The following is a 27,385-nucleotide window of genomic DNA, read 5'->3' on the forward strand; positions in this document are numbered from 1 at the left end:
CTATTACCTGTTGAACTTGCATGTTAGCTTTTTGGGATTCATGCACAAGGACTCCCAAATCCCTCTGTGCTACAGCCTTCTGCAGTCTTTCTCCATCTAAATAATATTCGGTTCCTCTACTCTTCCTGCCAAAGTGCATAACCTCACATTTTACCACATTATATTCCATCTGCCAAGTTTTTGCCCACTCACTTAACCTGTCTATATCCCTCTGTAGACTCCCTGTGTCATCCCTGTGTCACTGGGATATACCTTTGTTGAGAGTCATGAACTATTTTCTTAAACGTCTACCTTTGTTCACCAACTCTCTTTTCTGCTATAATAAAAATAAAAGCAAAAAACTGCGGATGCTGGAAATCCAAAACGAAAATAAAAATACCTGGAAAAACTCAGCAGGTCTGGCAACATCTGCGGAGAGGAGCACAGTTAACGTTTCGAGTACGTATGACTCTTCAACGGAACTAAGTAAAAATAGAAGAGAGGGTTCCAGCTCTACTTGTCCCACCCCCCCTTAAACCAGCTTATATTTCACCTCTCTTCTATTTTTACTTAGTTCTGTTGAAGAGTCATAAGGACTCGAAACGTTACCTGTGTTCCTCTCCGCAGATGCTGCCAGACCTGCTGAGTTTTTCCAGGTATTTTTATTTCTCTTTTCTGCTAAACTGCTTTCCCAGTCCACTCCAGCCAACTCTGCCCTCATTCCATTGTAATTACCCTTATGTAAGTTTAGCACAATTGTTTCCGACCCAGGTTTCTCACTCTCAAACTGAAAATGTTTACTCTTAAACGGACTTGCATTTCTAACATTGTCACCCAACCCCCCTCCCCCCCACTCCAGAATGATGGTCCCGTAATCAGGATACTTTGTCCCGAAGTGATTGCAGCAAGCCCAGAGATTTCCCAGCTCTGCACAACTGCCTCGGGAGTGAAAACCCAGGCTTTTGCTTTTCGCTCCTTACCTGAAAGCCTGGGTAGTGAATGTCTGTGAACTATTCAACTCAGCTGAGTCCAATGAGATCCCAACCCTACATATGCACACACGTAATTCCAGCAAAGTCAAACAATTGTCAGGAATGGGAACCATATCCCAATATTTCGTCCCTCCCCCATCGGGCAACGTAGAGGTTAGCTGTGATATTCCCAACATTGTGTTGCCTGAGATGTTCACATTAAGAAACTCTTTTAAGTTCTTCAACACTTACTAATGCTGCAAGCAATCTCCTTTTTCCTAGCCAGATCTCCCACCCAGGTTCCAGATCAACAAGAACATTTCAATCATTCACCAATCTCTTTAGATTATTTAAACAACATGTACCCAAATCTTGTGAGCATTAAGCAATCAGAACAGTCTGTGTGGCCGGAATTCAGGCTTTTACTCAATGGCATTTCCTTGTGCACTCATCAAACTTGCCATATGAAACCTATAGCAGTGAAGTGGAGTATACTGCACTGCTACTCATTTCTTATCTTATTTTGTACTTCACCTTGCTAATTCATTGTACTGTAGGATTCAGTTTTTGACCACCTACTCCAAAAACAATTTATAGCTGGACCTAACAAGACAATAATCCAAAACCAAGACTAATTTGACTTTCTAAACAGCCTATGTAGGATTGTTAAAATTAAATACGTTTGATTTACATTTTTGAAAACATATTCAATCCATCTTGCAATCCATCCAAGAATTTAAAAACAAACAAAAGAATACACAAAGGAATGAGATATTCATCAAAAAATGATTATGCATATATTACTCAAAAATAATTTAGGAAATGAATACCTTGCACCTGGACAGCTCTCAAATCCCACCTTTCAGTTATTGCCCTTGTAGTTGATTGAAGCTCGGACTTTGGCTACAAACCCTGCAAAATCCCAAGCGAGAAGCAAGACGACACAGGACATTAGGCTTGTTTCCCTGAGAGAAGAGCCAAGGGAGCAGAGGTCCACCTCCTCTGCTTGCTTTATGTGAGGAAAGGTGGTTGGAGCTGGTGATGTAAAATCAGCATTTGTGACTCTGCGCGCAACCACAGGCAATCCAGCACCAAAAGCTTGTGTGACAGACAGGATCTAACTCCGCAGAGCCCTTTCACTGCCTGGCTAATCCCTCCCTCGTCCTAGCCCTCAACCACTCACAATGTGAGGAATTTTGATGCAGATGACAATGAGCAGCTTGCAGATACAACAGGAACAAAGCAAAACATCAAGAAATTCCATATCTGTTGGCCTGTTTGGGAACTTAAACTTCAATTTTTTCAACATTTTACTTTTGGTAGTCATCTGCCAATCGTGTCTTTTTAAATAAGAGCATTTTAGGAAAGCTTGCTTGCCTCCAATCACTGTAGAAGAGAACCTGGCCAAGTGTTTGTGGTCTTCAGTTTCTAGGTTCCAGGAGATGATCTCAGTAATATTCGTTTTAAAAGAGCAGCACAACGCCACTACATGAGAACCCAAGTGATTTACGGACAGGGCGGAAAGGTGATGATTACAACAGCCTTTTATTGTGCGGATATAAGCAAAGTTCTTCACACCAAATAATTCAATATGGAGTACTTCACACAATCTTGAGGATGGATACCTGGAATGACATTTCAATGAAGGAAACATAATTTAATCTGAATTTGAATGCTGCTTACAAATTTACAGCGTGGCTTCAATTAATGGGTTTAAGAGTCCTTGAAATCCAGGTTATACATAGCAACTTGAAATTAAGATTTGGATTTATAGCTGGAGTGTTCAAATTTCAGACCATCCAAAGTTAATTCCAAACCAGGAGTCTGTGGGTAAACCTAAATGATCAGCTCATAATTACATATTGAAACTATAGGAAATGAATACCTTCCACCTGGACAGCTCTCAAATCTCACCTTTCAGTTATTGCCCTTGTAGTTGACTGAAGCTCGGACTTTGGCTACAAACCCTGCAAAATCCCGAGCGAGAAGCAAAGCAACACAGGACATTAGGCTTGTTTCCCTAAGAGAAGAGCCAAGGCAGCAGAGGTCCACCTCCTCCACTAGCTTTATGTGAGGAAAGGTGGTTGGAGCTGGTGACATAAAATCAACATTTGTGACTCTGCGTGCAACCACAAGCAATCCAGCATCAAAAGCTTGTGCGACAGACAGGATCTAAAATTATATATTGAAACTGTCCAGCTTCACCTGCTAGAAGTGCTTCCTTATGAATGGAAATTCATAGCGCCCATAGCTGCAATTTTCTGATACATGCTTTCATTAGGTAAGGCAGCCCAAGAGAAGAACAGTTGTATAATGTTGTCCTCTATTTGTTGACCAGATATTTAACTTCTAATCAAGTTCTTTGAATTGAATCAGGTCTGAAAATCATTTTGGTTCCTTAGATATGGTGGTTTAGTTTTTGTAAAACCAAACAATGAGAATCTCCAGCTTTGTTCTTTTTTGACAAATGATAAGTCCTAGACTAAGGACATTGAGAATTCTCTACATTAGCATACTACGCATTATGTTGCCAGGCACAGAGAATAATTTAATGTTTAAATTTAGTGTAATAATATACAAAAAATAAGGGGAATTCAGTGACAAAAATCAGAAAATATGAGATATGCACAGCAAGTCCATCAACATCTGAAAAATAAAGCTAGGTTGTAACCTTGCAATAGTTTTCATGAAAGATCCCTAAACACCTTAAAAACATTAAGGCCTGGATTTTTGCCACCATGGAGAGGCTGTCTGTGGCGGCAAAAATCTCGGAAATGGCTGAAAATTCTAAATCCTGCCCCCGCACCTGGCATTTCCCATCTTTGTGGGGGCAGGACTGAAGTCGGGCCAGGGTTCACGCATGCATGATTTGCGAAGGTAGCTGGCCATTTAAATCACCAACTGCCTCCACTGAAGTGGCATTTTGGAAGGCCATGAGTGAAATCCGGATTAGAACAGGTAAGAGGAGGTCTGAACTCAGTGGATTAATTTGGATAGCCAGGGCACCCTTTGGAGAGGTAAGGTACCCCTTTGGATAGCGTCCTGGGGCACTTTTGGGAGAAGTAAGGCATCCTTTGGGAGTGGCAAGGCACCTTTTGAGATTGTTAGCTGTGAATATGATTACGTACTTTTTACGCACAAACTCATTGGAACTGTCAAGCTGTCAAAAGAAATGTCTGGCTGTCACGGAACTTTAAAAGAGCTGTCCAGCTGTCAAGGAACTGTCCAGCTATTAGGTAACTGTAAGTAGGCTGTCCAGCTGTCAAGGTACTGTAAAGGAGCTGTCCAGCTGTCAAAGCTGCCCAGGAAGTATCAAAGCTTTCAAGGAACTGTCCAAGGTACTAGGTGAGATGGCATGGAGGGGATAAGGGCAAAGCATGATGGGTGGAGGGCATGGGCTGACATTAGTTGACACTAAGTGGCAAAAGGGGCATGGGAGCAATGGGAGGTAGAGGGGCACTGTTGGCATAGGGGAATGGGGCAATGGGGGTGAGTGGCAGGTCACTAAGTTGGGGCAGTGGGGATGGGTAGAGGGACATGGGTTGGCATAGAGAATATGGGGATCATGGCAAGTGGGTGGGGGGCATGGGTTGGCATGGATGGGAATGTGTGGGTGGGGGCTGAGGTGGGTGAGGACCGGAGGGATGGTTTTTGTTTTATAATTTAAAAAAAATTTGAACTCAGTGCTGGAGCACAGAGGCAGGCCTTGCGCCCAGCCCACCTCCACACCCGGCAGCCTTCACAATCATTCCAGGGTCGCCCGCTCCAACCTCTATTTCAGCCCGCCCCCCCCACCCCGACCAAAACCCGACCTGCGGGTGGTCATTTTTAAAGGTCGGGATCGCCGGGCTGGGAAATCTCCCGGCTCTGTGCTTCCGCCCCAGGGATGGAAATCTGGGCCTATGTGAATCCATCTTTCTCTTTCAGATACTAATACACCTGCTGCGACTGTCCATCGTTTTATGGCTTTACCTCAGATTTCCAGTATTTACAGGTCTCTTTTCCCTCAAGTTCAGTGATACTGGTCCATGTGTGATAGGATTGGAAGATTTAAATCATTCTTTGTTTGCAGTGAAATCGTAAACAACTTTTTTGGGTGCAGTACAATTTCAACTACAAAATAGCAAACAAAGGAAATTACCCCCGCCCCCCCATGAAGAGCTCCAAAGTTTCATTCTATTCTCTGTTATTTTTCACCTTATTTATAGAGGACTAATTGTAGGTGTGAAACGGTACTGTACCTGCACATTAAAAGGAAGTACTCTTTGGTAACTGCCACCCCTTGGATAGATGCTACAGCATCACAGGCTGATAACTTGGCTACTACTTTTCCTTTTTTAGCACTCAACACCATAGCTGCTTTTCCACTCCTGACAAAGTCATAAAAACAATAATTAGAGCACATAAAAAGAGTGTTTCCAAAGGCAGTGTAAACAGACCATTATATATCGATTACATTGTCCAAATACAGTGTGATCAGGTTAATGCTCCTATGGGGAAAAATAATTCACAAGTGATGGGCAATTGGTCTTTTCTGATCTTGCTCTTGTAGGGAACGAGACTTAAGCGCTGTTTATGTATCATTTAGCAGACATGTGTAGTGCCATCTGTCGGCACAATGAGAACAATCGTGTTGTTGGCAAAGCTGTTGTTCATCTTACACAACAAAGGTTAAATATCTATTCTCTCTCAGTGCAGCTTTCAGATATAATTCACATCTAATTGTATTCATTTTAAATTACTAAAAGCCAACATTTATTAGAATGGCCTTTCGTTTATCAGGTTCAATCCAGGTATATCCATTAAACACACTGCAATAATTTACAAGTTGTTCAATTTTTAATTTTAGCTTCATGAGATTGGGATTCTGTTCTTATCTGTATTCAAGTTATTAATTGTTACAGAGTCTCAGCAATCATAATTATTGTGATTTTTATTTTGTTCACTCTCACAATGACTGAAAGGTGTGGGAGTTAGTGAAACTAAAAGGTTTAAGCAGGAAGTTCTAAAGAGAAGGGGCCAAATTAGTCACAAGTTCTTCCACTGATTGAAGTACAGAGGGAAGAGAGGATGCTCATAATCTATGATATTTCAGTTAGGAATTCAGCTGTGTGCTGATTCCACAGTGTTCAGCTCCATTCACAACTCCTCTGGAAGCAAAACAGCCTACATCTGGACCTTTACAACGTCAAGGTTTGGTTGACAAGCGTCAGCTAGCATTCATACTCGGTAATTGCAATGTAATGATTATATCCAAGAAAAAGCCCAACAGTCCAGCCTGGCCATCAATGGCATCATCTCTGCTGAATGCCCCACTATCAATACCTTGAGGTGTTACCACTGACCAGATGCTTAATAAAACTAAACACATTGGGAACTTTAGCACTAAGAATACGCAGAGGCTAGGCACTCTATAAGGTATCTCCTGACTCCCCAATGCCTCTCCACCACTTCCAAGTATCAGCTGAAGAGTATTATGGCACACACATCACTCATGGGTGTTCTTGCAACGAAACTCAAGAAGCTTGATACCAACCAGGAGAAGGCAGTGCACTTAATCAGGACCCTGTCACTGGACTCAATATCTAACCCCAGCCTTCACTAGCGGTGCACTATGGCTGCAGTATGTACTATATATAGCTGAGTACTACAGCAGCTCATCAGACTTATATTTTTTTTATTCGTTCATGGGATGTGAGTGTCATTGGCACAGCCAGCATTTGTTGCCCATCCCTAATTGCTCTTGAACTGAGTGGCTTGCTAGACCATTTCAAAGGGCAGTCAAATTAAGGCCATATTTCCTTCAATAAAGGGACATTAGTGAACCAGATGGGCTTTTACAACAATCAATGATAGCTTCATGGTCACCATTATAAGACCAGCTTACAATTCCAGCTTTCTTAGTTGAATTTAAACTTCACCAGCTGCTATGGTGTGATTTGAACCTGTGTCCCAGAGCATTAGCCTAGGCCTCTGGATTACTAACCTGGTGACATTACCACTACACTATCATCTCCCCTTAATTTAACAGCAACTTCCACACCTATTGACAGCAACGCCTAGCCCTGTAGCCTCCATCACCAAGAAAAACAATAGCAGCATCATCATGGGAACACAACCGCCCCCAAAATCACCTCCAGGTCACACACCATCCTGGTTTGACTATGGATTGCCACTCCTTCATCATCCTTGTTTTCACATCCTCAAACACTGTACCTAAAATTACTTTGTGAGCATTGTCAGCACAATGACTGCAACTCTTCAAGAAGGCCCAGCATCATTTTCTCAGAGCAACTTGTGATGGGCATTAAATGTGGCTGTGTCAATGATGTCCACATTTCATGAATATAATATAACAAAAATATAATATAATAAAGTTGACTATTATAAATACAGGATGCATTCAACCAGAAAAGAACCAAATATCCTAATCGGAGCAGATTGCACTCTCCATAAATTCTCTGTATTTGGAAAGATCAATGCTCTTTCCCTGCTTAGAGCTACAGATATTATTTACAGGTAAGCAGTTATTTACAAATGGACTCCTTCAACGAATAGCTGAGTTTTATAGATTAGGAAAATCCCAGGTTTAACCACTGGTACATGCTGAGACAATGGCAGGATAAGTACCCTCAGGGGAGGGAAAGAAAAGTTGGCCAGGGTTCCTACACTGTCATTCTCCAAAGAATGCTATTAGAGGGGATTGTGTGTGGATGCTGGGAGAGTATAAAATCAGGCTCCACTGTGATTCCCAGTGGTCTGAATGGGAAAATAACTTGCCTGTAGATTTTTCCAAAGATGAATTATTCAGATTCTAGTAGACTGTAGTGAACACGTTGCAGATGCCAACACTGTAGTTAGAAATTATTTGTTAGAGTATCCTTGAATTTAACTTTTAAGTTACTTACAGTCGCAAACAGCAACACACTGTTGTGTTGTTTTATTACATGTGAATTTATTATTTACATGTGAACAGTTTCAGCTTAATTGCCTTTAGCAGTAACCAGACCTTTTTAGTTTAATTATGTATGTGTCAGCCATCAAGAGTTGTTTTATTTATGTCCATTCAGTTGCTGATGTTGGTGAAAAACATTTTCTATTTTGCACACAATGACTTCTAATGAATAATGGAGAACCATGCACTATGTAGGATAGTTGAGATACTTTAAGCCTTGAAAGGAAATTGGATGGTTAACTCAAAGATGGAGAGAAAGAAGAGAAACTAGAGAAAGGCAGGGGTTCAAGGTTAGGGTGGGGAAGAATCTTTGGGGCGGTCTGGCTTTGTGGACAACGGGAAACTGGGGTGTGATGGGGTAAAAGTATTCTCGTAAATAGAGGGCCAAAGGCTAACCAGTTGGGAGTTTGAAAATGTAAAAGGGTAAGGTGATGTGAATAGTGAGATAAAAGGGAAGTGTTTTTCTTAATTCTTTCACAGGATGTGGATGTCATTGGCTATGCCAGCATTTATTGTCCAATGCTAATTGCCATTGAGAAGGTTGTGGTGAGCCGTCTTCTTGAACCACTGCACTCCATGTGATGTAGGAACACCCACAGTGCTGTTAGGAAGGGAGCTTCATGATTTTGACCCAGTGACAGTGAAGGAGCGACAATATGGTTCCAAGTCAGGATGGTGCGTGGTTTGGAAGGAAGCTTGTAGGTAGTGGCATTCCCATGCATCTGCTGCCCTTGTCCTTCTAGGTGGTAGAGCCCACAGATTTAGAAGGTGCTATAGAAGGAGCCTTGGTGAGCTGCTGCAGTGCATCTTGTAGATGGTCCACACTGCTGCCACCATGTGCCAGTGGGGGAGGGAGAGAATGTTTAAGGTGGTGGATGGGCTGCTTTGTCCTGGATGGTGTTGAGCTTCTTGAGTGTTGTTGGAACTGCATTCATCTAGGCAAGTGAAGAATATTCCATCTCACTCCTGGCTTGTGTCTTGTAGATGGTGGACAGGCTTTGGGGAATCGGGAGGTGAGTTACTTGTCACAGAATTCCCAGTCTCTGACCTGCTCTTGTAGCCACAGTATTTAAGTGGCTGGTCCAATTCAGTTTCTGGTCAATGGTAACCCTCAGGATGTTGATAGTGCAGGATTCAGTGATGGTAATGTCATTGAGTATCAAGGGGGGCTGGTTAGATTCTCTCTTGTTGGAGATTGTCATCGTCTAGCACTAGTGTGGAGATAGCCTTACCTGTGATTGTGATCATGAAAGTAAAGATTGAGGTGACATGGTTGTGGGAGTGGCCGTGAATATGAGTGGGAGAGTGTATATAAAGGGAGAAGTTAAGGGAGGACAGGAGAGCAGTCACTGATGTCACATCAGAAGAGTGAAGAAAAGGTGAGTTGTGATGGAGTTTCAAATTATTAAGGTTGAGCAACTGAATCAGTGCAGAGGCTGAGGGAGGAAAGGTGGGAATATATTCCAATGAAAAGCTTAAGGTGGGTTGGGGGACATGGTAGAAAATGAGCTAAACAAAAAATGAAAGCGTTTTTATAGAGATTTAGCTGAGATTAAGTTATACTCGGAGTGCCTGTGCAACAATGAACAGCTGGTAAACTACATTAAATTCATGAAGCTTCCAAAACCTTTAGAGGTGTGAGGGAGGAATAGAATCTGACACTTTACTGAGATGCTAGCAACAATGTATGGCCATTGTTGGTGCACAGAATATTGGGTTTATGCATAGTAACTACCATATCTACTTAGAAAGATTACTGTATTGTAGTAGATGTACAACATTTTGCTCTTCAATCATATCTGAGTTTAGAAACAAAAAGCTAAAAGCTACTGCGGATGCTGGAAATCCAAAACAAAAACAGAATTACCCGGAAAAACTCAGCAGGTCTGGCAGCATTGGTGGAGAAGAAAACAGTTGACGTTTCGAGTCCTCATGACCCTTCGGCAGAACTGAAGTCCACCGATGCTGCCAGACCTGCTGAGTTTTTCCAGGTAATTCTGTTTTTATATCTGAGTTTAGGTTAAATTAGAATTGGATAGCTCTCTTTCCTTGTCATCTTAACTATCATCAATAAATTCAATAAATCCACTGAATTAAAAATGTATGATAATTAGTAAGTAATTGAGAAGAGCGCATCTACAGATAAGTTGGGATGAAAGATTGCATAAATTCAGTGGGGGTTGAAATTTTAGCTTCCTCCAAGATAAATCTGAACTCAAGGTCCAAATTTTAGTAGAGTCATAAAGCTCATCACAAAGCAAGCGACTTTTGGACATTATCCTTAGTATAAACTGTTTCCCTACCCTAACTGATCAGCAGTGTCTATATTTTCTTGTGGCTACAGTTACAGAGAGCAGCTGCTGATCCATCGCACAGTCAGTAGTGGTTTTTTGAGATAATTGATCAGTTACATGTGAGGAAGAAGCAGGTTTCTTCCGAGTGTGTTTATGATCTTTCCACAACTAATGCGGAGAGCAAATCTTCCTTTCCGGTGCCTTGAGAAAAAAATGATCCAGTATGAACCCAATTTTGGTCCTCCTTGGGCTAAATGGGCCAAAAGTATGGTTCTTTCAATTTGGAATCAACCATGGTGAATTGGTCATGTCAAAAAGAAAATGTGTCAGTTTGACCCATTTGTTAATCAGCTCAGCCAACCAGTGTTAGCTCGATAATTGGAATCAATCACTCAATCTACCTTTCAGGAATTAAGACAGGAGGTTAACTACATATAACTTTAGCCTTATTTAATTGAGTACATTTGTTTATTTGGGAGTTAATTCATCATTTGGTCAATCAATACATTAAAATAATTAAGCCAATCAAAAAGTTAAACCAGGGGATAATGTTCAAGCATCTTTGGGAGATTTTAGCTTTAAATCCCACAGGAATGATGGTGAGACTTGCAACACAGCAAAATATAAAAAGCAAGTTGAAAATATTATGTAGAATTACCTAGAATTTATGCCAGAAACAGGCCATTCGGCCCAACAGATCTATGCTGGCGCTTATGCTCCAAGTATGCCTCCTCCCGCCTTCAACTCAACACTTCAAGTTGTGAAGAATGTGCAATAATCTAAGCAAATTAAATGTTATAAATAAAGCATGAAGCTAATAGTGAAAGAAATATAAAAGAAATGTTGGAGCCACAATTTTCTTTCACTCCAAGAGAAATGAACCTAACATTGCCAATATTATTGGACAACTGTTTAACTCGTTTATATGACATTTTTCTGCTATTTTAATACGGGCGTTCTCCCATTTGCTTTAAAAAAGCTTTAACTTCAGCTAAATAGTGGATAAAGGAATGACATACCAACACAGCATTTGCCAGTTTTTATCACCAATAGTAATTTCTACTCTAAGACATAGGATTTAGGAGCAGGAGTAGGCCATTGAGCCTTCTCTGCCATTCAATAAGATCATGGCTGACCTGGTTGTGGTGTTAACTCCACTTTCCTGTCTGCCACCTTGGCTCCCTTGTCTATCAAAAATTTATCTAACTCTGCCTTGAGTAAATTCAATGACCCAGCCTCTCCACCTTTCTGGGGAAGAGAATCCTACATACCAACAATCCTCTGAGAGCAAAAATTTCTCCTCATCTCCATCTTAAAAGGGAATCCTCTTACTTTTAAACTGTGGCCCCCTAGTTCTACTCTCTCCGACAAGAGGAAACACCCTTCCAGTGTCCACCCTATCAAGTCCCTCAGGATCTTTCAATAAGATTACTTCTCATTCTTTTAAATGCCCATGGGTATAGGCCCTGCCTGTTTAACCCTTCTTCATAAGAAAAGCCCTCCATCCCAGGAATGAGTTGAGTGAACCTTCCCTGAGCTGCTTCTAACACAATTATATCCTTTTTCAAATAAGGAGACCAAATTTGCACACAGCACTCCAGATGTGGTTTCACCAAGGCTCCGTGCAGCTAAAGTAAATCTTCCCCACTTTTATATTCCATTCTTCTAGCAATAAACATCACCATTCCATCTACCTTCCTAATCACTTGCTGTACCTGCAGGCTAACTTTTTGTCATTTATGTACCAGGACACCCAGATCCCTCTGTACCATCGAGTTCTACAGTCTTTCTCCATTTAAATAATATACAGCTTTTCTATTCTTTCTGCCAAAGTGGATAAATTCACATTTTAACAAAATTATGCTCCATCTGCCAAATTTTTGTTCACTTACTTAACCTGTCTATAACCCTTTGCAGTCTCTCTATCTCCTCCTGAAAACTTACTTTCCTACCTATAGTATCTTGGTGCCATCGGCAAATTGAAGGGTTCTCAAAATTCCCACATTTTTCATATCATCAACAAAGATATGACTTTTGGACTTTTATGGCAGAGGACCCAACTGCTGGGTTAAGTGTAGAACCCTGCAGGCAGGAGGCTAGGACAAGAGGAGACAGAATACACATTCTTCCCTTTAAAATAATCAACCCAGAGAAAGACTTCATCATACACAAAACTAAAGCCCATCAAAATCTTGCATAAATAATCGCTACTAACTACTACAGCAGGAAGGCCGCAATCAATGCAATTATGCGAACCCATCAATACTCCACATATATAATGGCTTTCACTTCAAAATTAGTTATGGGGACAGGAAGACAACGATAAACATCATGCGCACCCATTAAAAACGAGACAACAATCACCTGGGGAAGCCCACCAAAATCAAACAAAGAACTAACCTTGATTTGATTGAGATAAGAAATTTGAAAGAACAGTATAACTGGGCCACCAGTTACGAAAGGGGGCAGATCTAAAGTGAGCAGTTTCAGGGTGAGCAGTTTTTGGAGTGGTTGAAGCAGAGTTTAAGCAGGGAGTTGAGCCAAGCGGAGGGAGGAGATCTGGAGGTTTGCAGGCCCGCAGGCAACATCACGGCGAGGGGCATGGGGTGGCAGGCTCAACCAAAGACAACAAGGCCGCAACTGCAGCCCTCCATGAAGATCGACCACCCACAACCGCGCCCTCCACCCAACTGAAGAACCTTCGCAGATTCCACAGACCAGGACCACGTGGGGATGGCAGGCACCAAAGGACACAAAGAGCGTACCCCAAAACTGCAACTGGCTTACCTGGCTGTATTTCGAACTGTCAAGAAACTCTGGTTGGTGAGCATGATCCCTGACCTCTCCTAGTTCAATTTAGTTAGGTTTTGAGGGTGGGACAAGGGTAAGGGGATTAGTAGCGTGATTTTCCCTCGTTATGCCGTGTGTTCCCCATTCTTAAGTAAGTGTACTTTGTAGGTCTGTATAATCTCAGTGTAATCCTAATGTTATAAGTTCATTTGTGACTTCAATAAACCCAGTTTTGTTTCTTGCACCAAAACCAGTTGTCTGTGCCACTTTGTCACAACCCCAAAATAAGTCCAAGGTCTGGAACCCAGGGAGTGGGAGCGATTTGGACCGCTCAGAAGTCAGAGTTGAAGCTGACACACACCACCACCCCCTACAAAATTTAGCTACTATACGTTTGGTCCCTTCATCTAAGTCATTGATATAGATTATAAATAGTTAAGACCACAGCATTGATTCAGAAAAAGACTCATTTATCCCTACTCTCCTCTTCCTGTTAGCTGACCAATCCTTTATCCATGCTATTATGTTACCCCTGTAAGGAACATATCTTATTATTTCTGTTGGACTATTGTAAAGAACATATCTTTTTTATTTTCTGTTGGACTATGTATTAAAATTACAATGGTTGCAGTTTGAATGACATGTCCACTGGAACAGGATGAGAGATATATACAATGTTGCAGGCCTGGAACAGAGTGTACCATGAAAAACAGGATGGTGCCAGAAAGGAGTACTGGACCAAGGGAGCTGCCTACCGACAGCATTTTAATTGACTCCTCACCAGATGACCAGGGTTTTGTGTGAGGGGAGTGCAGCTGAATAGCTCCTAGCCTGAAAGGAACAAAACCTAAAACCTCTTTCTCCTGTGTGTGGAAGATTCCAGTAATTCCACAATAATAGCTAGCTGGCTTTTTCTTCTCATATCTCTATAACCTGCTCTCTTCCTGAAAACCCCTGTCAAGGGGCAAAAGGGGAAAATCACCATTAGAGACATTGAAAGGCAAGTGTTCAATCAGTGAACTAAATACTGAAAATGCTGTGTCATCAACAAGGCTGAAAGGAGTTTGGAAGACATCGATCAAAATCAATCCATCGAATCCTGTACTCTAGAATCGGTGCTATTGAACTGTTTTATCCCACCCTTAAAATCCATGTTTTTGTGTGTCTTATGTGTCTTGTATGTGTGTGTATAGGGATTTAAGAAGGGGTAGAGTTTAAGCTACAGTGTTAGAAATTAGCAGTTCATATTTCTTTCTTTTGCCACTGGTTATCGACAGTTTGTTCAATAAATAGTTATTTATTTATTAAGTTTACAAACCTGGTGCTCGTATTCTGTTAACCTAAATTAAACAGTTAGGTAGAATTGAGCAATCTGTTGGTTTGGTCAAATTTTTCACATTTGTCGCGGCTTGGGGAACAGTGGGGCTTGATACTACAGCGTACTATCCCCAGGGAGTTGTGACACCTCCTACACCATGTCCTCGTATCTCATGAAGTAGCCTTTGATGTGACACCTTATCAAATGCCTTTGGTAATCCAATATACCACATCTATAGATTCCCCTTTATCCAGGGTGCTTGTTACTTGCTCAAAGAACTCTGATAAATTAGTTAAACATGACTTCCCTTTCACAAAACTATGTTGACTCTGCCTGATCATATTATGATTTCCTAAGTATCCTGCTACAACCTCCTTAATAATGGATTCTAGCACTATCCCTATGACAGATGCTAGGCTAACTGACCTATAGTTTCCTGCTTTCTGTCTCCCTAATTTCTTGAATAAAAGCGTTACATTTGCTATTTTCCTAGCATAGAGTCATAGAGTTATACAGCACAGAAACAGGTTCTTCGGCCCATCGTGTCCATGCCAGCCATCATGCACCTATCTATTCTAATCCCATTTTCCAGCACTTGGCCCATAGCTCTGTATGCTTTGGCGTTTCAAATGCCCATCTAAATACTTCTTAAATACAAACCATTGGGACCTTTCCAGAATCTAAGAAATTTTAGAAGGTTATAACCAATGCTTCTACTATCACTGCAACCACTTCTTTTAAGACCCTAGGCTGCAGGCCATCTGGTCCTGGGGAGTTGTCAGCCTTAGGTCTAATAGTTTTCCCAGTAACTTTTCCCTGGTGACAATGATTGATTGTTTTAAATTCCTCCCTCATTTTCATGTCCTGATTTTCAATATCTTTGGGAAGTTTTCTTAGTCTTTCGTTATCAATTTCCCAGATTCACTCACTGAAGGACCGACACTAGCTTTAGTTACTTTTTCCTATTTAAATACTCTGAGAAACTCTGACTATCTGTTTTAATATTACTAGTTTTTTTTCTCTCATACTCTACTTTCTCCCTCTGTCTTATTTTTCAGTCTTTGTTGGTTCTTAAAATCTGTCCAATCTTCTGACCTACTATTCATCTTTGCAGATTTGTACAGTGTTTATTTCAATTTGATACAATCCTTAACTTCCTTATTCAGCCATGGAAGATGCATCCTTCCCAAACAGTCTTTCTTTCTCACTGGGAAAAATCCTTGCTGAGAGTGATTAAATAGCTTCTTAAAAGTCTGCCACTGTATCTCTACTCTTATATCTTTTACCATAGATTCCTAGTTCACTTTAGTAGGCTCTGCCTTCATACCCTTATAGTTACATTAATGGAGGTTTAAAATACTGGTCTTAGATCCACACTTCTCCCCTTCAAACTGAATGTGAAATTCTATCACGCTATGATTGCTGTCACCTCAGGACCTTTTTTTTATATCTTTATGGGATGTGGGCGTCGCTGGCTAGGCAAACATTTATTGCCCATCCCTAATTGCCCTTGAGAAGGTGGTGGTGAGCTGCCTTCTTGAACCGCTGCAGTCCCTGTGGTGTAGGTACACCCACAGTGCTGTTAGGGAGGGAGCTCCAGGATTTTGACGCAGCGACAGTGAAGGAACGGCGATATATTTCCAAGTCAGGGTGATAAGTGGCCATGAGCTTATTGATTAATCCTGTCTCATTGCACATTACTAGGTCTAGAATAGCCTATTCTAAGAAATTCTCTTGAAACACTCTATGAACTCATTTTCCAGGCTATCTTTTGCCAATTGATTTGCCCAATCTACATGTAGATTAAAGCCACCCATCATTTTTGTGGTACCTTTCTTAGACGCCCCATTTATTTCATCCTGTCCTACAGTATAATTACTATTAGGAAGTCTATAATTGACCTTTTACCTTTCTTATTTCTTACGTCTACCCAAACTGATTCTACATCTTGCTCTTTTGAGCTAAAGTCATCTCTTCCTACTGCACTAATGGGCAGAATTTTGCCCTTGGTGGGCGTGTGGGCCCCACCAGCTCAGCGGCGGGCAGACAGCCGGCCCCCGCCACCGAAACGGGGCCTGCCGCCATTTTGAGTGGGCGGGCCTTTGGCCTGCCCGACAGGAAGCGCTATGTGCTTCCTGTGCGGGGGGGAGGGATTCCCCAGCTGTCAAAGTGCGCTCTTTCGCGCATACATGCGAAAGTGCGCACTGCTCCCTGAGACTAAGTGCTGTCTCAGGGAGATTAGTGACAGGTAAGAAAAGTCGAAAAATAGAAAAATTAAAAAATTATTAACATGTCCCCCTCATGTGACAATGTCACACGAGATGGGACATGTTAATAAAAATGACATAAACTTTATTAGACTTTTTAAAAACGGACTTGAAACCTCTCCCCGCCAGTGGATGAGGTTTCATGCTTTATCAGAAGCCCACTGGGGCTCCTGGCCTGCCAGCCAACCTTAAGTTTGGACGGGCCGGTCTTTAATTATCTTAATTAGCCTGTCAATGGCCTTAATTGGCCATTGACAGGTCAGCGGGCGGACAGCTGATTTCGCTGTCTGCCCGCCTTCCTAAAAATTTAAAGGGACCAGGATGACATTGGGGGTTCCTCCCAACGTCATCCTGCGTCATTTTCCTGTCGGCGAGCGGGCCCCGCCCCCAAATCGCTGACGGGAAAATTCAGGCCAATGTCATCCTTTGTAATTGTTAGTAAACGAGAAATTTTCCCTTTCTTTGCACTTGTTAGTAAATGAGGAATTGTTCCTTTTTGCTATCTCTAAACAATAATACACTGGCAGTAATCTTCAATTCTCTTCTAATCTAATAGGAGAAGTCTCAGTAACAACAGCAGAATGCAGGGTTCCATGATAATTTCACTAATGAGTGAAATCTGATAGCGTACAAGAGTCTGACTAAAGATCTTCCTTTGCTTCACCATGTCTCTTATCCATCACTTTTAAAAGAACTTGCAAAGAAAAAAATTGTGAGGGTATTGGGAAACAGCAGGGAGGTGGGACTACACTAATTGGATTTCAAATGGCCTCTTTCTGTGCTGTAAACACCAATATTTTAATAACTCAATTATGGCACTCATCAACTCCCTCATGGTATCATGCTTTGCATGTGATGTTGACAAGCACAAAAATTAATAATTTCTCTCTTTATGTTGGCACATGAATAAAATTTACTATGTATTACGTGGCAACAAAAATGTTAGTACTCAGGTTAATATGATCTCCATACTGATTACTTCATTTCAGAAATGCCAAAATGTTGCATAACCCTCAACTGTGTCATTATGTGACGATGAATCTATTAAAGAACATTTAAATATCTGAATTGGAGCAATTATCATGCTGACAAACAATAAAAATGATTATCATTATACAATAGTTTACTACAGTATGATGGTTTCTTGGCACACATTGATCCAAATTGGGAAACAGTTCACTGACTCTTTAGATAAGGATCAGACTCAATGACACAACTATGTCTCAGTGTAATGTTACAATATCCTTGGTCACAGTGCAGAAGCACGGTGTGTGGATGATCATGGTGGCATTGTTGAAACTCTAACTACAGAGTGGAATAACAGTGTTGGATAATTCAATGTACTGTGACCAATCCTGGAGTTACTGTAATTACCATAAGATTAATTCCCAGTTTAAAATGTACGTTCGTTATGAGCTGAGCCTCTATATTTTAGAGAGCTGTGAACTTAGTGATGATTTGATTGAGGTTTATAAAATAATGAAGGGTGTAGATTGTGTTAATGTGGACTGATTACTTCAACTGAACAGGTTAGGGAGGACTGGGGTCACATTTAATAGTTGTAAGGGCAGAACGAGGTTGGATGTTAGGTGGGGTTCTTCTTTTCCCAGAGAATGGATGAATAGGTTGCCAGCTCATGAGACATTTGCTGATTCATTGTATTCCTTTGAGCAAGAGCTGGACCTCTTTCTGGCTAGGATGGTTATGACTTCATACAAGAGATGGATATCCTCTAATGTAGATCATAAACAATGTGGTCTTTTTTAAAAAACTCTTTTGTGGGATGTGGCTGTCATTGGTAAAGCCAGCGTCTGTTGTCCATCCCTAATTGCCCTTGAGAACAGTTAAGAATTAACCACACTGCTGTGGATCTGGAATTACATGTAGGCCAGGCAAGGTAAGGATGGCAGATTTCCTTCCCTGAAGGGTATCACTGAACCAGATGACAATTGATGATAGTTGTCATAGTCACCATTACTGAAATTGGCTTTCAATTCCACCAGTTGACTGGTGGTATTGGAACCCATGCCCTAGAGCATTAGTCTGGGCCTCTGGATCACTAGTCCAGTGACATTACCACTACACCACCATCTCCCCCTCTTGGACCTGTTTTGATCACCTAATGGAAGAGAAGGGGAACTTTCCAGATTTTTCTCCCTAATTGGTCTGTTTTTCACCTCTCCCAGGTGATTACATGGCTCCAGGTGGCTGGGAAATGTAAGCATTTTGATTCATAAGGAATCACATCTGTGTAGCACAGTCTGGATGAACCAGTAAGTTTCTCCTGCATGTCCTTTCCATATATTCGCGCATTCACAGATGAATGAAAATACAGAAGCCACCTGTAATCCATTTAATGTGTCTACTTTTATACTGGTGCATAGAAAGAAAGAGCAGACTGAATACTAACCTATAGGCAAAAAGAACATAATCATTCAGTGAGTTCTCAGATACCAGGACAGTGTGATCCTTGTGTATTGGCTCATCCTCTGGTGATATGTTCACTTGGTGCAACAGTCTGCAGGAGTTGGACAAATCAAAAACCTGAAATCACAAAGATTTAAAGGTCAGTTTTTGATTTGTTTTTGTCTCAAATGAGTAGCAGAGTTCATTGCTGCACTGATGACTTATAGAAACAGGCATTATTTCAAGACTAACCAAATTGTACAGTTTACTTTTACGCAGTGGGATGAGCCGGCACTGACAGATACAACATAGCATGGGGAACAAAACTCATTGTTGAATGTTGCCTCCAGTTTATCTTGTTTTACAAATAGCTAACAGATTTGAGCTTATCTCATATCTAAAGCTCCAGTCTTGTGTGTTCTGTTGTGTGACTCCCTGTTCAATTTTTACCAAAATATCATTATCCATATGACCTTACAATAACATCACTATTAAATATCACTAAATGGTTGCTCCTTTAGTAATGGCCATCTACATGCTACATGGGGCAGAATTTAATCCAGGCGATGGGGGTCTCACCCACCAGCTGGAGGGCCGGAAAGTGCCCTGCGTTGTCTCCTTTGGGAAAAGCCCGCCATATCAGGTGCCAGTCAGGCACTTAAGTGGCCAGTGGTCCAGGATAAAAGGACTCCAGAGTCAGAAATCATGCTCCCCAAGAGCTGCAGGATAATCAGTGGCCAGCAGCTCCTCATTGTCATTAGTGCTACTGGGGGAGTGGTGGTAGCTGCTGGCAATGTACCCACCAGTGGCTCAGGATCAGCGAGGGACTGAGGGCACAGGTTAAGTGAAGGCAGAATGGGGACCGTAGGGAAGGGGCTGCTGGCTAAAGGAGAGGGGGTCAGGGTGGTCGGAAGAAAGGGCAGGGCTGTGGCTCTCAGCAGCCCTCCCCCTTCCTGGTTGGGACTCTCGATCAGGCTTTAAGCGCCTGTGAACGAGGAAGACCCCCACAAGAAGCCAGCAAGCAAACCCGGCCGGGTTCTGCTTTTTGGGCGTCCCACCTGATAACTGCCCCACCCTCTGTTGTGGGCATTAATTGCCCACTTAAAAGTTTCAATTGGAGTTGGGGCAGGGAGGTTATCCAAGACTTAATCGGGACAAAGGTGGAAGGCGCTGGGATCGCCATCAGGCATCCTCCTGTCCAATTAAATGCCCCCCGCCTCATAACTCACCTCGAAGGAGGGTATTAAATTCCATCCATGATGTTTACGAGCAGGTATCAGCTGAAGTCAAACACCTTTGCCTCTTGTGATGAAAGAGTAATGATGAAAACAAAATGAATGACCACAGCACCAGCAACAATCCTGACACAATCAGCCTGGGTGAGATGGTGTCAGCAGCAAACTTTCAAAAGAGGTCCTTAACTCAATTCCTCTGGGTGGATGGGTCATTTGAGTTATAATATTCCGATTAACCAGAATCTAATTGAATGGTGGAACAGATAGGTTAAATAACTTATTCTGTTCCTATGGTCATATGCTCCATTGAATCACAGCCATCTAGCAATACTCAAAGCCCCCTTTATACAGGAGTCAATTTCATGAGATGAACAACCAGTAGCAATAGAAGAAAATGTCACATTGCTACTTTAAGCTGTATTTAAATCTCATTTGCATGTGGCAGTCTGGATTTCTGTGGCCATTGACACGTTGCTCCCAGGATAATAGCAAGTTTTTTCTTTACTGGTGGGAATCAATGCTGTATCTGCCTGACCTACTTCACTCTTCTATCCCTGTTTGTAGTCATCTCGTGAACTCGTACTCCAAAACTAAATCAGATGGTACTGCGGGAGCATCCAAAGCATTTACAGCCTCCTCACTTTCTTTGATGCTACTTAGATGTTATTTTATCATTCTCAGGACGTGGATATCACTGTCGAAGCAGGCCAGTCACTACTTTTTCCTAGCTGCCCATAGTGTGTTGATACAATTGGGGGGCTTGCTAGCCTCTTCCATGGGCAGTTGAGAGCCAGCCCATGTTGATATAGGACTAGAGTCACATATAGACCAGGCCAAGAAAGGATGGCAAGCTTCCTTCCCTAAAGGACATCAATGAACCAGTTGTTTTTTTTAAATTGACAGTTGAACAGCTTCATGGTCACTTATTAATGCCAAGTTTTTCTTTCAGGATTTCTTTAAACTGAATTTGAATTCTGGAGCAAGATAGGCCATTTGGTCCATCAAGCCTGCACGCCATTCAACAAGATCATGGCTAATATGATTGTGGCCTTAACTCCACTTTCCTGCCTATCCCCATCACACCAACTCTAACTCAGCCTTGAATAGATTCAATGACCTGATATAGAACCAATGGGTTACCATCTTGTAGAAAACTGAAGCATTTGCACAAAAAAGCATATGAAGTTGTTATGCAGCAAAATTAAGCAATACTTCCGCTCCTAAGTCCTATGGACGGAATTTTATGGCCCCATCATGCCTCCATGTGGCGAGTCATTCAAAAATCCATTGGCTTTGGTGGGACTGGAAAATACCACTGGCAAGTGGGGCCATAAAATTTTGCCCTATGTTCCTATGGAACAAAATTCAATTGCAAATGTGGAAAAACATTTTTACCAGCAACTGAAACCATGATCTCCCTTATAAGAAACCTATGTGAAGATTATGTAGGCCCCAGAACTCCAGATACACACTCGTTACATGAACCAGCTTCACGCTGTGACTGAAGCCTCATCTGAACTAGATTTCCAAAAATATGTTATCTAAATGAGGTTTTTGCATGTCTGTAGTCTAGCTTCATTTTGCCAATTAAATTGTGCACCTTCCTTTATGACTCCAGCCCATGGGTCCAAACAAGATCTACCCAATGTAGTTGTGTTCATTTGTAAGGGTGATTTATGTCAGAACAGGTCATATATTTGAACCCTGATGTGAATGTCTCAGTCCAATAGGTACAACTGAACTTGTGAAATTCTATTAGCCCCAGTGTTTGAAGCCATGGCTTCTGAACTGTGAATCAAGTACTTTTATTACTATTTTATTAAGTTTTAGTAGCAATAGATTTTCTTACTTTAACAGAGTGGCTTCCATCATAGAAGGCCAGTAATAGATGTCCATCCATTGCAGATGTTACTATGGGAGGATCCAGAGAGTCACTGACTGTAAAGATCTGTTTTCCTGAACAGATATCCCAAACCTGGAGAGACTTGTCCTCTGTAACAGCAACCAGACTATTCTGCATGCAGATAGTTATGGAATCAATATTCTTGCCAACTCCATGAACCGTCCGCACAACTTTGCCACTTTTGAGGTCCCAAATTTTCAGAGTCCTATCCCTGGCTGCAGTGATTGCTTGAAGACCTTTCTGGATACCTGTTACAGCTGTAATCTTGTCAGTGTGACCTGAATGATCACAATAGGCAACCATTAAGTAGCTATATACAGACAATTAACTAATAATTTACAGCACTGAAAAGCTGTAAATTATGCACATATGTCATTTATATTGTGCTGGACTTTACACAATATGGATACTACGGGGACTATATTTTTCTCTAAATTTTAATTGAGTTTGCAAAATTTACATATATCCTTGAGTCACAGCATTGTACAAATGAGACTGTTTTTGCATGGTTTTGTATAGGTAGGTAGCTCTATGGGTGGTCAATTAGCTCAGTTGGCTAGACAGCTAGTGTGTGATGTAAAGTGATACCTACAGCACAGGTTCAATCCTCATACTGGTTGTGGTACTTGATGGGAGACTTGCCCTACCTTTGTGGGCTAGTGCCTATCAAGCTATTCCTGACCAATTAATACCCTTTCTCTAATGGAGAAAGGTGCCTCTGGTTGTTTGTGAATTATGGTATACTTACAGATATGTTTATAAAAAAAATTCACAGCTTCTTTGATGTGGTGCAATTTGAAAAAAAGTCAAGTTTGTTTTTAGTTACTTGTGACATACAGCTTCCCCAGCAGATGGGGAAGCTGGAGGTCGGCTGGAGGTACTGCTGTAGGCCTCAACCAGCACCACTCATTGCAGCAATTACAAAAAGCATTTATAAATAACTTATTATGTGGGAAAAGGCATCAGGTTGTACCAGATCTTTTCAATGGGAGATGTATTAGGGGTGGTCAGGAGCACTGTCCTTTTGACTTTTCTTGTTTTAGCGCACACTCAACACTGCCCACTGTGGCACTTCTGAAATCAGGATCTCATGAGTGCCATCCCATGCCCATTCAATGATGGCATATGATAGAGCTTCAACATACAATGCCACTGTTTTTAAAACCTTTAAAAAATTGAAGCAAAACAATCCCATGTTTGGTCGTTATAAATGGAGAGTTTCTTTATGATGAACAGCATTTCAAACTTGAAGGGTCAACTTTAGGAAATTTCTGAAAGCTGTTGAGTTTTCTGGTTTCAAAACAAATTTTCAAGCATAGCTACAACAAATTTGGATATACTGAATAGATGGCTTCAGTGTAATATATATCCAACACCCTGAAACCTGCCCAAATTGCCTCAAAAAGTTATGGTAACCTCTGCTCTCAATCAATGATTTGGATTTAAGCGAATGGAGGTGGATTCCAAATCTGAAGATGATACTAAAATAGGAGGCGTAGAAATAATTCCAAGGACCAAGGAGATAGTTGATAAGAAAGTTGAATAGGTAAAATGGTAACAGATGGAATTCAACATCAGTAAATGCGAGGTGATATACTTTGGTTTAAAAAAAGGTAAAATCATTCTATGAATAATTGGAAAGCTGCAGATATGGATGAACAACAGGATTTGGGGGTTCAGATTCACAAGACACAAGAACACAAGAAATAGGAGCAGGAGTAAACCATATGGCCTGTCGAGCCTGCTCCGCCATTCAATACTGATCTAGGTCTTCAACTCCATTTCCTGCCTGCTCCCAATACCCCTTAATTCCCTGAGAGACCAAAAATCTGCCTATCCCAGCCTTAAACATATTCAACGATGGAGCATCCACAACCCTCTGGGGTAAAGAATTCCAAAGAGTCAAAACTCTTGGAGTGAAGTAATTTCTCCTCATCTCAGTCCGAAATGGTCAGCCCCTTGTCCTGAGAATGTGCCCCCAAGTTTTAGATTCCCCAGCCAGGGGAAACAATCCCTCAGTGTCGACCCAATCAAGCCCCTTCGGAATTTTGTAGGTGTCAATTAAATCACCTCTCATTCTTCTAAACATTAAAATTCTTCCAGGCATTAAGGTTATAAAGAAAGCTAATGGAATTTTTTTTTATGCGGAGATGTAAAGAATATAAAAATCGAGATGTATCTGGGAACCTATGTAGAGCTTTACTAAGGCCACAGTCGGAGCACTGCCTGCAGTTTTGAGCTTCACACTATAGGAAAGGTGTTTAGATAATAGAAAGGATACGGCACTGATTCAGGCTGCAGAAGTTACTGGTTGAGGCAGAAACTATGTGAAAGCACTTAAGATTAGATTGGATTTGTAAATGAAGGGAAGTGGAATGAAAGGGTATAGAAAATGTGATCTGCGCCTGAAGTGCTGTAACCTGCAAGGCTATGAGTAAGGTGCTGGAAAGTGGGATTAAAATTTTTGTTTTTTTTTCTTCTCATTTTTGGATGGCACAGAATGGTCTCTTTCCGTGATGTAACTTTTCTTTGGGGAGAACCTTCTGAATGTCAGGCGGGTCGGTTGGGAGTGGGCATGAGCGGGCACGGAGCTGATCGCTGCCTGCGAACAGCTGCGCGCCACCATTTTACATGGGTGGGCCAATTAAGGCCTGCCCAGTGTGACACATGGCTAGTAGCGCTCAGCGCTACCTGTGCGGGTGGGTGGAGGAGGGAGAGTCGGGGCCTGCGCTCTTTCGCGCATGTGCATGAAAGAGCGCAGAAATCTTCCTGAGGCACAGAGCTGCCTCAGGGAGATTAAGTTCATATTGAAATTTTAAATAAACATAAAAATTATTTACACATATTCCCCCATGTGACAGTGTCACATGAACTGGGCCATGTTTGACAATTTATCAGAATTTATTTATTGATATTATTAAACCTTCAGGAACCCTCATCCCGCCCATGGATCAGATTTCCTGAAAAACGGGAAGGCCGCTTGGGCTCTTCGCCTGCCCGGCAACCTTAAGTTGGACGGGCAGCGCTGTTAATTATCTTAATTATTTCCCTAATGGCCTTAACAGGCCTTTGACATTTCCACCGAAGGAAAGATCTAAATGACGTGCGGTGAAGTCGGGACGCACGCCCAATGTCACCGCGCGTCATTTTATGTGTAGGCGTGCAGGGCCCAAATTCTGACATCAGAATTCTGGCCTATGTTTCTACGGAGTGGATAGGATCTGGAATGCACTACTTGAGAGTGTGGTGGTGGTGGATTCAATCGTGACTTTCAGAAGGGAATTGGATAAATATCTGAATAGAAAAAATTGCAGGGCTACGGGGAAAAGGCCAGTGGAGTGGGACCAGCTGAGTTGCTCTGACAGAGAGTTGGCTGGGACAGGATGGGCTGAATGGCCTCCTTTTTTGCTGTAACCATTCTATGATTCTATGATTCTTGAGATAGTCGTTATTTTAGTGGGGTTGAGAGTAGCCTATATTGGAGAACGCTAATAATTTAAAAATAAAACTGGTGCTGGTGATGTTGGAAAACACCAGTTACTTCATTAGGGCAAAAGAAGTAATAAAGAAGCAAGAATCACTGGAAATCTAAGGTAAACAACAGAAATTGTATAAATAAACAGTCCATCAGCATCCAAAAAGGAAAAAAAGAGAATTTTATGTTTTGAGTGTAGTCCTTTCACCAAGACTACTTTATCTTTACAGGTGCTGACATGCTTCCTGTGCATACTTACAAGAAGTGTAAGAATTATTCCAGGGTAACAGATTTTGTTATAGGTAACTTAGGTTCTTTTAATTCCTAAGGATAGAGAAGCCTAATGGATGATGAGATGCCAGCTGAGGATAGTTATAACATTGCCTTGCTTCTTCCAAACAATGACGGAATTCATGGGAGATGGAGGTATACTGGACAACTATACTGGCCAGGACGTCTGTGGAGCGGTAACCAGAGTCGGACTGCCACTGCACTCCTTTTTACTTACTATAGTCGGAGGCTACATGCTTCTCACTTTGTGGTGGGATGGTGTAGTGGTATTTTTGCTAGACTAATAGTCTAGAGACCCAGGATAATACTCTGGGTGCCTGGGTTCAAATCCTGCCATGGCAGATGGTGGAATTTGATTTCAATAAAAATCTGGAATTAAAAGTCTGATGATGGCTGTGAAACTATTGTCAATTGTTGTAAAAACTCATCTGGCTTACTAATGTCCCTTTAGGGAAGGAAATCAGCTGTCCTTACCTGGTCTGGCCTACACGTGACTCCAGACCCACAGCAATGTGGTTGACTCTTAACTGCCCTCTGAACGTGGGCAATAAATGTCGGCCTAGCCAGCGACACCCACATCCCATGAACGAATTTTTAAAAATTTCCAACCCAGCCCTGGTGAGAAGAGTTTACCTTCTGGTGTGAGGCAGCAGCATTGGGGGAAATGAAGCCCCACCCTCTTTTTACAGGACTAGCTGCTGGTCAGGGGGAGGGATGACAGGTGGTCCGGGGGAGGTGGGTGATCGGGGGGGTTCTTGGGTGATCGGGGGGGTGGTTTGGGTGGTCAGAGGGAAGGGGTTTCTGTGGTCCTGGGGGGGTGGGGGCAGGATTAGATGGTCAGAGTGGAGTCAGGAGGGTGATCGGAGGATGGGGAGGGTAGTTGGTGGGTGGGAATGCTGTTCGAGGTTTTGGGGGTAGTCAGGGTGTGGGGGGTAGTCAGGAGAAGTAGGGGTTATTGGGGGTGGGGATTGGAGAGGATGATCAGGGTTGTGGGGCTAGTCAGGGTCGGTGTGGTGTGTAGTTGTGGGGTGGGGGGCTTATTTGGGGTGGGGGGGCGGTTCTAGTGGGGGATCAGGGGGATCACTAGTATTACCCAGGAGTTAGAAGTGATTTTAATCCTTCTAACATTTTCTGAGTAACTACTCTGTTAAGAGAGTCAGAACCATCTGAAGCCTCTGATTTAAATCGGACTATCGGATGGTTCCAGGTGCAGGGTAATTGCCTATCGGAAGTTTAAACTTCTCATGCCTTCCTTACATGAGGCCCTGTGTGTGGACCTCCACCGCATCTTCTGGGGTACCTCCCTCCCCACCAGGGAATGGAAGTTCTGGCCTACATCTAAAAGAAATAGAGGTCTAATTACACATGAAACACAACAGGCACTTATCAGAAATAGAGGAAAGTATGGCTTTTAAAGCGTTCAGCAGAAATTGTGAATAGGCTGGAGATAGTTTAAGGGTATAAGTTATTAAATGTAATTAAACTTACATAAATGTGAACC

General features: G+C 42.0%; 1 protein-coding gene across 1 annotated transcript in view; it reads right to left on the bottom strand.

The window, feature by feature from the left end:
- The window catches only part of LOC144689893 (uncharacterized), a 171,333-nt gene that overhangs the window by 45,677 nt on the left and 98,271 nt on the right, over positions 1-27,385 (bottom strand). Inside the window, exons 19-22 of the mRNA XM_078557388.1 lie at positions 22,065-22,396; positions 18,985-19,118; positions 5,192-5,320; positions 2,134-2,575 (exon numbers count right to left, since the gene is read on the bottom strand). Coding sequence (XP_078413514.1) covers positions 2,134-2,575; positions 5,192-5,320; positions 18,985-19,118; positions 22,065-22,396 — 1,037 coding nt within the window. The remainder of the gene's footprint in view (positions 1-2,133; positions 2,576-5,191; positions 5,321-18,984; positions 19,119-22,064; positions 22,397-27,385) is intronic.

This window comes from Cetorhinus maximus, chromosome 2 (assembly GCF_964194155.1).
Source record: "Cetorhinus maximus chromosome 2, sCetMax3.hap1.1, whole genome shotgun sequence".
NCBI lineage: Eukaryota > Metazoa > Chordata > Chondrichthyes > Lamniformes > Cetorhinidae > Cetorhinus > Cetorhinus maximus.